At 35.6% G+C, this 16,660-nt stretch overlaps 1 protein-coding gene across 1 annotated transcript; it reads left to right on the top strand.

The window, feature by feature from the left end:
• The first annotated feature begins 15,595 nt into the window (after positions 1–15,595).
• On the top strand, positions 15,596–16,447 carry LOC149175565 (bidirectional sugar transporter SWEET17-like). The gene is made up of 2 exons (XM_089422883.1): positions 15,596–15,711; positions 15,808–16,447. Exons 1-2 carry the CDS (start codon positions 15,625–15,627, stop codon positions 15,928–15,930), a joined length of 210 nt encoding a protein of 69 aa, XP_089279009.1. The 5' UTR covers positions 15,596–15,624; the 3' UTR covers positions 15,931–16,447.
• The last annotated feature ends 213 nt before the right edge of the window (positions 16,448–16,660 follow it).

The following is a 16,660-nucleotide window of genomic DNA, read 5'->3' as shown; positions in this document are numbered from 1 at the left end:
CAATTTGGCTAAAAGAGTAGAAATGAAATAACTACTTTTGAGATAAATATCAACCTTTGATATGTGACTACTATTAAGAATATTCTAAAATATTTTGTAGAAGTTAACTCTACCATCCACTTAATAATTATTGATAATTATTGTGAGAGGCATATTCTACAACTAAATAGGAGATGTGTAATTGCATAATAAAACATTGTGATTCTCACTCTTACTATGCTTAGTTTGTAACATCCCTAGACTATGTAAATACTTTACCTTTCTACTTTTGTTTTGTAATTCAATTAAAAATTGTTAAGTAACGTTGTGAGATTTGAGAGAGTTAAGTAAAGAAAGATGTGTTTTGTAAATTGAATAAAAATAAAAAAATATTTTGTAAAAATAATTAAAAATATAATAACAAATTATTGTGTAAAAATAACTAATGAGCGAAATTAAAGTTGATTGAACCTATCACAATTATATTAATTAAATGGTTGATAAATTCCAATATATATTAAAACACTTATTTCATTATACTTTCACATTTCCGAAATTAAAATTATAAAAATTAATTAGATAATAATTTTATTTTAAATTTTAATAGTATTAATTAAAAAATTTAATATATGACTTAAATATATATACATTTAAAAAAAATTAACAAAATTCTTAAAAATAGAGATTTAGTAGTTTAAATAATAGACGAAATAACACTTTTCTAATCATTTTTCTCGCCAATTTGGTTCAAATTTTTAAAATCATAAGTTTAAGTTATTTAATCTACAAACACTAAGTGCCTTAAGGGTTTTTTAGGGCACTAAATCCATTTATTCATTTAAAAGTGTATTTAAAATAACAAGGAATCACAATCTTATCACATCTCTAGACTCATATTTTTAATTAATCAATTTAACTATAGGAGTAGAAATACACTTATGCTCATAAAACTATATCATACAATGATCTTTTACTATGTAAATATTTTACCTTCAAACTTTTACAGCACTAAGTTGAGTAATTTATTTATCAATCGATATATTATTTTTAAATTGGTAAGATTTTATAAATTTTAAAAAATTAAATAAATTAAATAATATTTATTTATTTATTTATTATTTAATTTTAAGATTATGGTCGAATTAGGTATCCAAAGAAGGGTGCCTAGGAGTGGGCATTCTACCCCTTGTGATCCCAAGGAGGGTGTCTAGGAGTGGTCATTCTGCAAGTTGTGTTGATATGATGCCACTAAATGGAGCAACTCTCATTATTAAGCCAAGAGGCTCATTCTACATCCCAGTATGATGTGTAACCGTGTTCGTCCATCATCAAAGTTGAAATTTTTCTCATGTCGGCCAAAATAAAAATTTTAAAAATATATATATAAATTAAAATTAAATAACTATAAAAAACATTTAAATAATGTCGCATAAATTTGCATCTCTCTTGGTTCATGTTAGATCATTGCATGTGCTCCAGTGACTTCATCAATCATGGCAGGAAGTAGGCAGAAGGTTAAACGTCATTTGAATATTTCAGGCAAAGGAGGACTCAACACGAGAATTCCATCAGATTCGAAGAGTTGGAGGAAAAAATTAACAGTATAGACCACAAGTTGTTCATTTTAGCCAAGAGATCAATTGAGACAAGGGTAGTGACCAACCACTCAAATATTTAGAGATTTTATCCAATAGTTGTTATGACTCAGTGATTGTGATTGTGTGCTTGCAACACTGGTAGTCTCTTTTTTTTTTCCTCATGTTGATGTATGTCAAGGTATTGCTAGCTTGCCATGATGTTATTATTATTAAAAAAGCTTTTTAAAAATATTGAAAAATGATTTTTCATGAATTTAAAAAGTATCGTATTATTTGACAATAATTATATTGTAAATTTTACAATTCTTTTAATTTCTTTTATTATAAAATTAATCATTATTTTTCATTTAATTAAAATATATAAAGACAAATATATATATATTTTTAAAATAAAATTGAAACGTCTTAATTTTTTTTGTATATCAATACATAATGAGTTGGCACTTGTATCATATAAATAAATGTTTGATAAGCTAAGCGAGATAGCCATCAAAACGCTCATTTTCTATAGTTTATCAAATTTAATTTTTATAAAGTTAAGATTTTTTTAATGTGGTGACGAAAAAAGTCACAAATGAATTGGATAAGCTTTAAAGTTGAAAAATCTATTTGAAAATCCTTAATTTCATCCATCAAATTATACATATAACAAAAAATATTTTCATATTATTAAATCTAAATTATTTAGACTCTTTAAAAGTAAAAATTCTGAAAACCTTTTCCAAGATAAACCACTTTTCAAAACAATATTTAATAATAAACTAGCAAATAATGGAAAAAAAATATTGTTAAAAAGATATTTTATATGAAAAAAAGTACACATTTTATTGTAGGGACAGAAATTACCAACTTTGTTTTAAATAATAATCTTTAGTGTACATACATAAATTACCAACTTATTTAAAATATCGTCAGTCTTCACCTATCAACGTCAAACGATCAACCAAAAATAGCATAGGATATTTATTCAGAATAAATTGTTAAGAGATTGTAGGTGGTGTGGTCAGGAGAGGTAGTACGTAGATATTATTTTTAGATAGCTAGATGTAGATACAGTAAATTATTTTTAATGCATATGCTAAATCTTTTCAGGTGTAAACTTTTCCTCAAGTTAACTCTAAAAAGAAGGTTTGCATCTCGAGGGATTTAATCCCTCTGGGCGCATGATATCTCTGGTGTTACATAGATCTAATCCCTCCAAGTGCAAACCTACACTCCAAAAATAAGTTCTGCACTGTTATCCCTCCTCCAGATCTCCAAGGCTGAGGAAGAGTCCAACTGAGGTAATCACATACCAACCTTTTGACTTAGTAGCTAGCCAGAGAGGGCTCTCTCCACAAAATCACAGCCAAGAGGGCTTGATTAATTAGGGTTTTAGGCTAGGTATAAACTGTAGAGGGTTTTTTTTGTTTGAAGTGATTGGGTTTTTCTAAATGAGGATATTAGGTCAAAAAACTAGGTTAGGGAAAATAAGATATGATAGCAGACATTCAAAGGGGAAAAGTACGTAGGTAGGCTAGCACATTAGAGTTTCTTGGGATGAGATGGTTTAGACAGGTGAGGAGCTAGGAAGAGCATGAAACATGTATTCTTCCTAAAGTGAAGAAAAATGAACAAACTATGAAAACATCCCCAAAACAGATCATGTGAGATTATTTTTGTTTATCAACTTGAAAGAGATCATAAAATAGACATGAAATGGAATATATGGACCAAAAATATATTCATACAAGTGAAACTAAAGAAAAACAATGCTAGACAACCATACCACAGGTATCCCAAAGAAATAGCTACAACTCATTCATTAAACTTTTGCCAAATATTGATTACACAAGTGTCTCTGATCAATACAACAACATCCAACTAAGTCCAACCTTTGAAAAGACTGAAAAATACAAGATATAGGCCTGAAAACAAACTTCCCCCAGCCTCAGGGGTCGGATCCATGAGCTAAGGAGTTGTTCCACCAAAATCTGAACTGATGGCTAGAGTGTAGGGTGGTCAAAGTGACTCATCCCTAATTATAATGAAACTGATTCATTACACCTCATAGAGTCTATTTACCCAATGTATTTACCCTAGGTAATATTAAAAAGACCATAATTACATTTACAACATCAATTACATCAGTAAAAATTCATAAAATTCCTTGAGTAACTGAGAAAGTGTGAAAAAGTAGAAAAATATCAGTTTCTAGTCCTATGCGCAATGCCATCTTCCAGCTAAGTTTTGAAGGGGTTCCCGTGTTCAAATTCAGCTCATGGTAGCTCATTGGAAACCCTGTCCTGTCTAGTTTCCAGAAATGTACTTGGTTCCAAAAAATGATAAAATTCAACCTTCCAAAAAGTAAATCTCCAAATACTTCTCCTGTGTGTAGCGCCTAGCTAAAAAAGATGGCATAAATGTGATTTTTGAGGTGTTTTTTTGCCATTTCTCCTTGTCAGATTGCCCAATTTTGGTGTGCCAATAGTCGAAATTGCATGTTTACTGCCTTCTAAATCCAATGGTGGTCTCGGTTTTTCATTTTGATTCTTCTATAAGGTTCACAACGCCTAGGGTGTTGCGCATAGGAGAGTCCAACTGTGCAAAAATTGTCAAAGTTTTCACAAAAACCCAAAATTTTCAAAAATGTCAAGAAAATTGTCAAAATTGATACATGAACTGCTTATGGAGTATTTAAATCATGGAAAGAGGCCTTAACAAGGATATCAAGTTTTCTCTTCTCCTCTTGCATATTTGGGGTTTCAGGCTTTGACTTCATGTTCTTGAGTTTTGACCTTGCTATTTGGTTTCTTCGGCAATAATACTTTGCCATCCTCCTCTATATGTCATTTTATTTCTTTTATTTCTTCAAGAGATTCTTAGGATGGTTCTTAAATCTCTCAAACCAATGATCCCTTTTTACATTGATCATTATGGCAAATTGCTCATTTAAAGTAAGCTCCTTGGCTAGTTCAGCTTCTTTCTGTTTCTCTAGTTCTAATGCTCTCTTTAGGCCTTTGGTTCTTGGCCTTTTTCTTGAAACTTGTTCTTCTAGCTCATCAGGATCACCATATTTATCATATGCTTCATCAAGTAAGGCCTTAGCCTTGGTCTCTTCTCTTTTCACTTTGAGAAGGTCCACCTCCATGATCAGTTGTTTTGTTTTCAATTGTTGGTTTTCCTACTCAAGAAATGAAATGAAAAATTTAGCTCTATCCAATTGATTTTGAAATTGTTTGATTTGGGCCTCTTTCTCTTTGATCATCAAGTTTGTGTTTTCATGATCATCTTGATGATCCAAGTCGACAAGGTCAAATTCTGTTTTTGTCTCATGGAAGTCTTCATCCTCTTACCTGATTTCCTCATGAACAATTGTCTCTTCAATCTTTTGCTTGCCCTTATGTACCTACTTTGTTGATGAAGAAGGCAGGGCCCCTCCCACAATATGTGGGGAAAACACCTCCCTATGCCCTTTCTGATATGTTCTAGTAAATATGCCTATTTCAACCCCTTTAGGCCTGTTGATCTTAGCTCTGTTAGGTGACCCTGTATGACCATGCAATGGTGATTATCGTGGTGAAATAGGCTGAAATGATGGAGGGATAGGTGTAGTGGGCTGAGATGGAGGGAGTATGCCTTCAGCATGATGATCAGTGGGATGAGATGAAGAAGGCATATCTTTATCATGTGAAGCTTATGGACCAGTGAAAATATCATGGGAAATGAAAGTGTCCCATGAGATGTTCAGCTAATTAAGGTGATGGAGGACAATGATCTTGATCAGAGAGTGATGAAAGAGGTTGTTCATTTGCAGATCATACTTTTCCCTGAACTGTGTATGCCATTTTTTCAATGCTCCTTATCAAATAATAAGGAATATTGAGCATTTTGACTTTTGTAAAGTGCATGAGCAATCTGATATGGTATGAGTAGAGTCTAGAAAATCTACCTTCACAAGTGAAGTACTTCATGATGATTTTCATGATGGGAGCATACTTATCAAGAAGGGGACTGAAAGGGAATAATTTCTTCCTCTCATTTCTGTATCGAGGCTTCAAGTATGGCTGATAATATTGATCATCTAGGTTTTGAGCTTTAAACCACTTCTCACCCACATTAGGTATTCCAGTAGTAGCGGTAATGATGGTTGAAGATATGGTGAAGGTTACACCAGCAAGGGTCACTTGATTGTCCTCAAGATTTGAAATGAAAACTCTAGTCAAAACAAGGTGGCTTTGAACTCTTTGTATCATTTCAAAAAAATCAAAGCATCCCATATGCTTGAAACAAGTGACTGTCATGGGTGAGGCCATTAGTTCTCTAGTGTTGGTAGGCTCAAACCTCAATATTCTTCCTCCTTTGTGTGGCCTTCTTTCTTCTGTTTCTTCCTCCTCTGTAAAATCTCTATCTTCCTCCTCGATGATGTGTTTCTATTCTTTTTGTCTTGAAACGCTAGGGATTAGGAAATGGGAGTGGGAATGGGGTAAGAAAAATTTAGGGAGTGGGGGAAGGGATTAGGGAACTTAGGGAGGTGATAGGGGATCGAAATATTTAAAGGATTTGGGAATTGGTATTTTGTTACAAGTATGGCAGTATGGCTTCCTAGGAATTCTCCTCGTAGGACTTAGGGTTTAAGGGAGAATAAATTTGGGATAGGGATTTAGCAAGACAGGGGAAGGGTTAGAGTTTACTGTGATGTGGGAAGGATAGTAGGGTCTTAGGAATAGATTTGGAGGTGTGGAAATGAAACTAGGGTTTGCAAGTTTTGAGAACTCCAAATTTCACACAAGAAACTTAATAGCATGAATTGATGACTTGTGAAATGTAAGGAGGGTATAGACAAGGCCTTACTTGCTAGGAGGTTAAGAAACCCTGTGCTGAAGGTTTGGAGCACTTGGATGATATTTGAGGGCTTACAGATGAAGTTTGACAGGTGCGTAGCACCTTTGATGCATGTGCAATGCCTTTGATGCATGCACAACGCCTTTAATACATGTGCATCGCCTTTGATGTGTGCACAATGGCTGATTGCCCTATGCACAGCGAAAACTCTATTTTGCTAATTGCGCCTGTCAAACTTGAAAATTTCTCTTTTGTTGAGGTTCCTCGACCATGACAAGAGCAAATGAGGTGTAAATGGATGTCTTGAGGGTTTTAAATACTTGGTGGAATTTGATTTTGTAGATTTAAAACTCATTTGCTAATGTTTGAAATTGCTTTTGAAACATTGCACTGATACTCTTTTACCTTGTGCTTTTGCTTTGTAGATTGATCAATTTTTGGAGTAGACACTTTTTGATTTGACATTTATTATCCATTTGGCTTGTGGAACTAAGTTGGCAGCTTTTAGAAAAGTTACTTATTACATATAATGACATAAAATTACATAAATATAAAAAATAGAATTACATCTCTGTTTTTGGAATAAAATTACAATCTGGAATGAAACTCATACTTGAAATCAAAATAACAACTTTGGCAATAATTTTTACGTGTTTGCAAATCCTCTTTAAATGAAAAAGGGATATTATTTTATTCACTCTCATACTTTTGCTGACCTTATGCAATGAAATGGTGTTTTATTGGACCTTGGAAAAATGAAACCTAGAGACCTAATGAAAACCTTGAGTGAGCAGACTTCCTGGTGACTTGACTGACATAAAAAAAATGATGAAATGAGCTTCTGATTGATGTATGTTCAGTAAGACATGAGGGTGGGCCAGCAAGTATTGATTTTGAGGGAGAGTGAGGTTCTTGACTAGGGCTACCATTAGTGAGTAAATTTTTGAATGAGGACTTAGGTGGAATGACAAAAAATTCTGATTGAGATCCTAATATGAATATGAAAAGAGGAGTTTTGATCACTGATGGAAGTATGCAAATACTAACACTAACATGCACCTCGAGGAATTTAATCACTCCAAAAAGAAGGTTTGCACCTCGTGGAATTTAATCCCTCTCGGCACATGATAGAAGCTCCCATAAATCCGATGTTAAATAGATCTAAGTTGGTTTATCTAAAGCTAAAATTTTGTAATACCCTCAAAAAAAAATCACAAACACATTGCATAAATTTTGAAGTGGAAAAATCTATTTAAAATTCTTTAATTTCATTCACTAAATTATATATATAACAAAAAATATTTTCATATCATTAAATCTAAATTTTTTAAAAATAAAAATTCTAAAACCATATTCCAAAATAATTCACCAAAACTCTATTTAATAAAAAAATAATTCACTTCTCAAAATTCTATTTAATAAAAAAAAAAATACTATTAAAAAAGATATTTTATAATTAAAAAAAATTACATATTTTATTGTAGGGACAAAAATCACCAACTTTCTTATTATTGTACATAAATAAATTACCAACTTATTTAAAATATCGTAGTCTTTCACCCATCAACGTCAAACGATCAATATTGTTAAGAGATTGTAGGTGGTGTGGTCGGGAGAGGTAGTACCTAGAGGAGTAGTTTACTGAGGTGGAGGAATGGGACGACTAAAAGTGGTTGATTTTCAAAAAAAATTGTAGGTCAGTGTTTGAATCATGTTTTTAATGGTAGAAATGGATTTAGCACCATCAAAAATGTCTAGGACACATAAAATTTTGAAGTTTAACAACTATAACTTGGATTTACAAAAATCCTTAACAGATTTTCTCTAAATATAATCAGAATTTACATAACTTTCCGGGCAATTCCTCCACCTAGTTAGACTACGCGGTACGGGGTACGTAGATATTGTTCCCAGAGATAGCTAACACCAAATTGGTATAGTATACCACCTTAAAATATATATATATATATATATATATATATATATATATATATATATATATATATATATATATATATATAGATATATATATATTTTAATCTCCACCATGGAAAAATCTAATGGGGAATTGGAAAGGTTGTTGGCGCAAAGGAATAACACGAGTGGGATTGCCCAGATTGAATTGGGCCACATCTGTCATGTCAGGCTGAAATTCATGCCCTGGACTCTCCGCGATTCCAGTGTTTCTGTGGTTCTCAGTGTATTGCTACAATTGTATTAACTGTTAGCATGCACATCTTCACATCCTTCACTCTGCCCTCTGCCCAACCTTTGGTCCTTCCTGTATTTCAAACCATAAGAACACAGTCCCCTACCAATTATCTTATCAGTGCAAACCTGTAATGGAGATGGCGGATGTGAGCTTCATTCTCAGCGTTATAGGTGAGGCTACATACATCTGTAAATTCCATGGGATCTAAGTCACATGTGATTTGAATCCCTTCCCATTTGATTTTGCTAAAGATTTAATGACTGTTAATATTAGTTTCAGAAGCTCTCTGCTGTGGCCTTTCTGATTTAATTGGAAATTTGGAAAAATGTTGCAGAATATGTGATATCGCTCCTGTTGGAGCAGTCAGTGCAGCTAAACAAAATATAAGCAACAGCAGAACACAAACATCACAAAAAAGAGACACAGGGTTTAACGTGGTTCACCCAACCATTTTGGGCTACGTCCACCAAACATAGGCATCGGCAATCTTATTATCAAAATAGGAGATTACAAGAGAATTAATTTCCTCTCAAACGCTCACACCCCCAACCCAATCCGTCTGGACACCTGTTTTATAGCTAGGAGGATCTAACTGCCTCATAAATCCTCCTACAGAAAATATAGGATGCATTAACTCACTCCCAACAACCTGGAGCTAATCTAGCAACAAATTCCTATTGTTGTCACACATTAGAGATTTTTGCCTACTTTGTGAAACAGAAAAAAAATCTCAACAATCTCCACCTTGACAATAATTAGCCTGACACCCTGTTTGTTTATTATTTTTATCTTTTCTGCAAGCCAAGAGAAGCCAAACACCAACGCAGCTTCTCCAACAAAACTGATTTCGTGAACATGTCTGCACAATTTTCCTTTGTATGCACTTTTTCAAGAGAGACTCCCCTTTCAGTGATAACCTATCTTACAAAATGGTACTTAATTGGAATATGCTTTGATTTACTATGATAGGCCGGATTCTTAGCCAAATGTATTGCACTTTGACTATCACAAAGTAACCTGATGTTGTCCTATAACCTACCAAACTCACCAAGCAAACCTTTCAACCAAACCCCCTCTTTGCAAGCATGCGAAGCAGCAATGTATTCTGCTTCAGTAGTGGATAAAGCAACAATGTTTTGTAGCTTTGACATCCAGCTAATAGCTCCACCTGCAAGAGTAAAGACATACCCTGAAGTTGACCTTCTCTTATCCAAATCACCTGCAAAATCAGAATCAACATACCCGCAAACAGATTCACTACTCTTATTGTAAGTAAAACAATAACTACTTGTGCCTCTCAAATACCGAAGCACCCATTTCACTGCTGAACAGTGTTCTTTACCCGGATTTGCCATATACCTGCTGACAACCCCAACTGCATGTGAAATATCTGGTCGCGTACACACCATCGCATACATCAAACATCCTACTACATTGGAATATGGAATTCGAGACATATAATCATTTTCTTCATCTGTATTAGGACATAAACTAGAAGAAAGCTTAAAATGGGAAGCTAAAGGGACTGACACAGGCTTCACATTGTTCATACCAAACCTCAAAAGTATTTTCTCAACATACTTCTGTTGTGATAGCCACAGCTTACCATTGCCCCCGTCTCTGAAAATCTCCATGCCCAAAATCTGTCTTGCTGCTCCTAGATCTTTCATATCAAACGTCCTTGCCATCTGAGTCTTCAACCTGTTGATTTCTTCAATGCTTTTGCTTGCTAAAAGCATATCGTCAACATACAACACTAAGATAATGAACATGCCATTACTTAACTGCTTAAAGTAAACACAATGATCATATTCACTTCTTATATATTTTTGACTCAACATGAAAGAATCAAATTTCTTGTACCACTGTTGAGGCGACTGCTTCAGACCATACAATGACGTCTTGAGCCTGCAGACAAATTTCTTATTGCGATGCTGAACAAACCCTTCTGGTTGTTCCATATAAATTTCCTCATCTAAATCACCATGTAAAAACGCAGTCTTAACATCTAGTTGTTGTAATTCTAAATCAAGCAAAGCAACTAACGCTAACACAATTCTAATTGAAACAATTTTAACAACTGGTGAAAAAATCTCATGAAAGTCTATGCCAGCTTTCTGAGAAAATCCTTTTGCAACCAGCCTTGCTTTGTATCTGTCCTCTGAGTCATTCACACCCCGTTTCAATTTGAAAACCCATTTACATCCCACAGTTTTCCTGCCTTTGGGAAGTTCAACCAGATCCCATGTGCCATTCTTACCTAAGGCCATCATTTCTTCCTTCATGGCTGCTTTCCATTTGTCACTTTTTGAACCTTCTACAGCTTCCTGATAACACAAAGGTTCATCATCGTTAGTGGTCAAAGCAACTGAAGTAACATAATCATCATACCTTCTCGGAGGACGTTTGATCCTTGTAGACCTCCTTAAGGATGTTTCTGGTGCTTCCACAATTGGTTGTCTACCATCTGTAGGAACTTCTTCATGATCGCCATCTGAGACCTGTTCATGACCTCCATCTGAACCCTGTTCATAATTTGACTCTGAAACCTGTTCATGACTAGAATCTGAACTATGGTCATCATGACTATCATCAGAAGTGTTGTCAAACTGAATGTGCTGAAAATTAGATACATCATCCTGTTTCAATTCATTATCTACATCTAACTGTACAAGAGAGGATTCATCAAACTTTACATCTCTGTTGATGATGATTTTTCGGGTAGTAGGATCCCACAATCTAAATCCCTTTGTTCCATCACCATACCCAAAAAAGACATACCTTTTCGATTTCGGATCTAATTTAGTTCACTGATGTTTAGGCACTAGAGCATATGCATCACAACCAAACACTCTGAGTTTAGAATAATCACAAGGGTGACCTTTCCATATCTCTTGAGGAATCTTGCAACCTATCGCTGTCGATGGCGACCGATTTATCACATAACAAGTTGTAGCCACTGCTTCTATCCACAACTCCTTCTACAAACCAACGTTACTCAGCATACTCCTTGCTCTCTCTAAAAGAGTCCTGTTCATGCGTTCAGCAACTCCATTTTGCTGAGGAGTATACACAGTAGTCTTATGTCTCTCGATCCCTGCATCCTTGCAATAGTTGTCAAACTCCTTGGAAGTAAACTCACCACCATTGTCAGTTCTTAAACATTTTATAGTTCTACCAGTGCTGTTTTCTACCAATGCTCTAAACTGCTTGAAAACTGTAAAAACATCAGACTTCCTCTTCAACATGTAGACCCATACTTTCCTAGAAAAGTCATCAATAAACGACACAAAATACGACGAGCCACCATACGAGGTTGTAGGTGCTGGACCCCAAACATCTGAATGGATATAATCAAGTATTCCTTTACTAGTATGTTTGCCTGTTTTAAACTTTTTTTTACTTTGTTTGCCAAACAGACAATGTTTACAGAAATCTAACTTTCTAGATCTTAGATTAGGAAGTAACTTGCGATCAGCCAAAATCTTTAACCCTCTTTCGCTCATATGGCCCAACCTCTGATGCCATAGGCGAATGGAACTACTGTCATGTTCAGACACGGTAGACACATGAACTGACCCTGTTCTTCCTTCTAACTAAAACAGATTTCCTACTTTCTTAGCTTTCATTACTAGTAAAATACCTTTGTAAATTTTCATTACTCCACCTTGAATGACAGTTTTATATCCATTTGTATCAAGTGCCCCCAGTGAAATTAGATTTTTTCTTAAATCTGGTACATGTCTTACATCAGTTAACATTTTGGTTGTCCCATCAAACATTTGCAGTTGTATACTCCCTATTCCCACAATATTAGATGTGACATCATTACCCATGTACACGACTCCGTCATTCACTGATCTATATGTCTTAAACCAGTCTCTATGAATACACATGTGGTTTGATGCACCGGAATCTAACAACCAATGTTGATCATGATTTGATAAATTAACTGATAAGACTTCATCGCTCTACATGAACCAGATGCTGAACCTGTATCAGTCGTGTTTGCTTTCTTCTTTTATGTCGATGAAGCTTCTTTAGAAGTTTGTTGTCGCTTCCAGCAATCCTTCTTCAAATGCCCTGATTTGCCGCAGAACCAACACTTTACTTTACTCTTCTTCCCCTTGGACTTTGAACGCGAATCGTTGCGCTTATCAGAGCGCCTTTCTCTAGAACGACCTCTAGCCATCATTGCCTCTGATGTAGAGGTGTCAGCATTCGACCGCTTCCTGGTCTCCTCGGACAACAAAGCTCCGACGACATCATCAAATTCAATGGTTTCGGATGAACTAAGACTTATAGACGTCACAAAATGATCCCACGACTCAGGAAATGAGCACAATAAAGTTATGGCTTTATCCTCGGCTTCAATTTTTACTTCTATGCTTTCTAATTGCACCATTAAAGTATTAAAAACATTCAAATGATCATTAATGGAAGTACCTTCCTTCATTCGCAAACTGTATAGCTGTCGCTTCAGGAGAATCCGATTTGTCAAAGATTTTGTCATATACAGCTTCTCCAACTTCGTCCACAAACCAGCCACAGTCTTCTCTGACACGATGTTAAATAAAACATCATCAGCCAAACACAATCGAATTCCACTCAAGGCTCTTCCATCCAATTCATTCCACTCATCATCTGTCACGGGGTAAGGCAGTTTGGATCTGCCCAACAACGCCTTTGCCACGCCCTGCTGTACCAGCAGATCATGCATCTTTACCTTCCAGATCTCGAAATTATTTTTGCCATTAAATTTCTCGATTTCAAATCAGGCACTCTGAGTTTTCCCCATCTCGTCTAAAACAAAGAATCTCCAATTTCAAAGAAGTTAATAAATAACACACCGCCTATGCCTTATTGTACAATGCCTCTACTTTATATTAAAAGCCCCTTTGTTGTTTGTATTTCAAATTACAATTGACAAACAGTGTAACCTTCGGATCCGCGCTAATGAGGAAATGGGCGCATTGGCGCACTTAATAAAATAAAATCCGCGCCATTCTGTTGGTTGCCGCTACTGTTATGGAATAATCTGCGCCAATCCCAAAACAAAATTCAAAACAGAAAATACGCTGCTCATTAATTCATATGCATGTTAATCAAAAGATAGCATAGTTTCATGGAGAAATACCCTTTCGGTTTTCAGCGCACAGTGTTCAACACCGCACCACGAAAAAACATACACATAAAACAAATATACTACCGCCATTCAACGCATCAGCAAAAAACTGCACGCAGGTTTGAAATTTCACTAATTTGTTTCACTAAGTGTTGTAATCCAAAAGCTTCTCAATGAGATCAATATGAGCCATGAGCATACGCCTATGGTAATATCTCCCCCCATGCATCAAGAGCATCCCCTTCAATTTAATCTGCCTAAGATATGTATTCCATTTATTCCTAATCACCTTTACGCAGGTAAAACTTCGAACAAACAATCATTTTCAAGTCCTCTGTTTGATGCGCCAAATACATTGACCCGTCAAAGCTTGCTGACGTGGCATTTTTCAATTCTACTTCCACGCAAATTTAACATACATCTACGCTGGAGTACGCACCAGGTATATATATCACATACGCACCAGCAGCAGTGGACATAAGCAGTCAAAATCTACGCTCCACGCAGCTTCTTCAAACCTCCACGCAGTGCACCATACGCACCACCAGCACGCAAAACTCAGCACCCTCACGCATTAACACGCAGGTACACAGGCAGGTTTGAAATACCTCCATGCAGATTTGAAATACCTCCACGCAGGTTCAGACGTTGTGTCAACGCCTCCAACATGCTCTGATACCAATTGTTGGAGCAGTCAGTGCAGCTAAACAAAATATAAGCAACAGCAGATCACAAAAAAGAGACACAGGGTTTAACGTGGTTCACCCAACCATTCTGGGCTACGTCCACCAAACATAGGCATGGGCAATCTTATTATCAAAATAGGAGATTACAAGAGAATTAATTTCCTCTCAAACGCTCACACCCCCAACCCAATCCGTCTGGACACCTGTTTTATAGCTAGGAGGATCTAACTGCCTCATAAATCCTCCTACAACAAATATAGGATGCATTAACTCACTCCCAACAACCTGGAGCTAATCTAGCAACAAATTCCTATTGTTGTCACACATTAGAGATTTTTGCCTACTTTGTGAAACAGAAAAAAATCTCAATAGCTCCTCGTTTTCCTGTCGCCAGTGTAAGCTCTCAAATGTTTGAAATCTGTAATCAATACACAGAGTATCTAAGGGAGCTTTGTCAATTTGGATTGTTGATTATATTTTGATAGACAGGAAGACGTTCTGGCTCATAGTGAGGAATGAATCCACAAAGGATTTCAATTATCTTCCTTATATCTGCACCTTGTTCAGCACTTCGCTCTGGACATATTATGGATTGATCAAGACTGGAGGACTGCTGATCTCCACAGTTAATGGGGCAGGCGCTGTATTGGAATCAGTTTATGTGCTTCTGTTCTTAATCTATTGTCCTAAGGAATTCAAGGTAAGTTGGGTATTGTCCCAGCAGGTTATTGTATTCATTTTCCATTGAAAATATTATCTTAAAAAGTTGTAATTAGTTGTATTTTAAGGTTGATTTCATCATAATTATTTGATTCAAATTCTAACTATCATAGGGACTAATTTGATGCTGCCACTATAATTATTAGACACATTATACTTATCCTTAATGTAGACACGGATTTCTGAATGGAGATCAAACCAAACACCAACTAAATAATTAATCAAAAACATAGTTTATATAATGTATGGAATGTCCGATTGTTATTGCTATGCAGATGAAGACTATTGTGCTGGTGTTGCTTGTGGATATAGTCTTGTTCACTGCTGTGAAAATTTATGATTCCAACCAATTCCAAACAAATTGCGAAAAATCACAAAAGCTTCAAACATATGTGTCATTTTTATTAGTGCAGGTTTGAATTTTTATCTGTATGTGGTTGGTTACAGAGAAGCGTCATAGTAACAAAGAGCGTGGAATTCATGCCATTTTTCCTATCATTCTTTCTGTTCCTCAACGGAGGAATCTGGGCAGCCTGGGCAGTGCTTACTCAAGACGTGTTTGCTGGGGTGAAGTTTTCATAGAAAACCTAATGTCGTCATTATTAGGTAGTTCGGGTTCCACTGATGGTAAACCAAATAACGTCGGACTGATGCAATATGCAGATCCCAAATGGAATCGGCTTTGGCCTGGGAGCTTCTCAGCTGATTCTGTACATGATTTACAGAAAGGGAAAGCCTGAGGGAGAAGTAACTCAAAATCTGCTTCACATGGATGCAAATTGTTGATCAGGAGGCTGGTTTCTCACAAAGTGGTCTGTCGGAAAGTCTTCATTAATTTATAAAATATTGGCTCTGTCGCAAAGTATTCATTTAGTAACAAACTTGTTGTGGTTTAATGACCAATTACATTCCCACCCCACCGTTCTGTAATACAGACTGAAACAATCATATTCACAAGGCCGTTGAAAGTACTGAACGCCCATGAGTTCTGAAGGCTTGTAGCTGTGGTCTGGAAATGATCAGGTCGATTGTAATTATAAAGTCCCGTACGAAGTGACTGTACATTTTATTGAATCGAGTCTGATCGAGCAAAAGCGGGCACGGATTCTCAGTCACCAAATTTGGTTCACAGTTGGAAGGAATATTCATCGATCTGTACTTTTAGGATGAGAATGTTCTCTGTTTCTTTTGCAATTATTGTTTTACTATTTGCTGTGACTGCAAAATGTAACCTCGAGGGGCGTTGTTTATTTATATGGAGATCCGTACTGCCAATCCATGTATTGTATCAGTTTAATGGATAAGTTATTTATGTGCAGATCTGTGCTAAATTATCCACTGCTTGTATTTTAATTGTTAAATGTTTTTGTTTTTGATAAATTATTTTGTCACTAATGTTGTTGTTGGGCTCTATAGCGAAATATGTATCACCAAATATTTCCCACCAAATTATTTATTTGGTTGTATGTGTTTATTCCTAGATAATGTATTTGTTTAAGTGGGTATATATTGAATT

Source organism: Pinus tabuliformis, chromosome 4_1 (assembly GCF_031772625.1).
Source record: "Pinus tabuliformis cultivar Carrire ecotype Pingquan chromosome 4_1, CPIR1, whole genome shotgun sequence".
In the NCBI taxonomy this organism is placed as follows: Eukaryota; Viridiplantae; Streptophyta; class Pinopsida; order Pinales; family Pinaceae; genus Pinus; species Pinus tabuliformis.
Note: the sequence above shows the minus strand (reverse complement) of the source record. Positions and strands in the feature narration are given on the sequence as shown.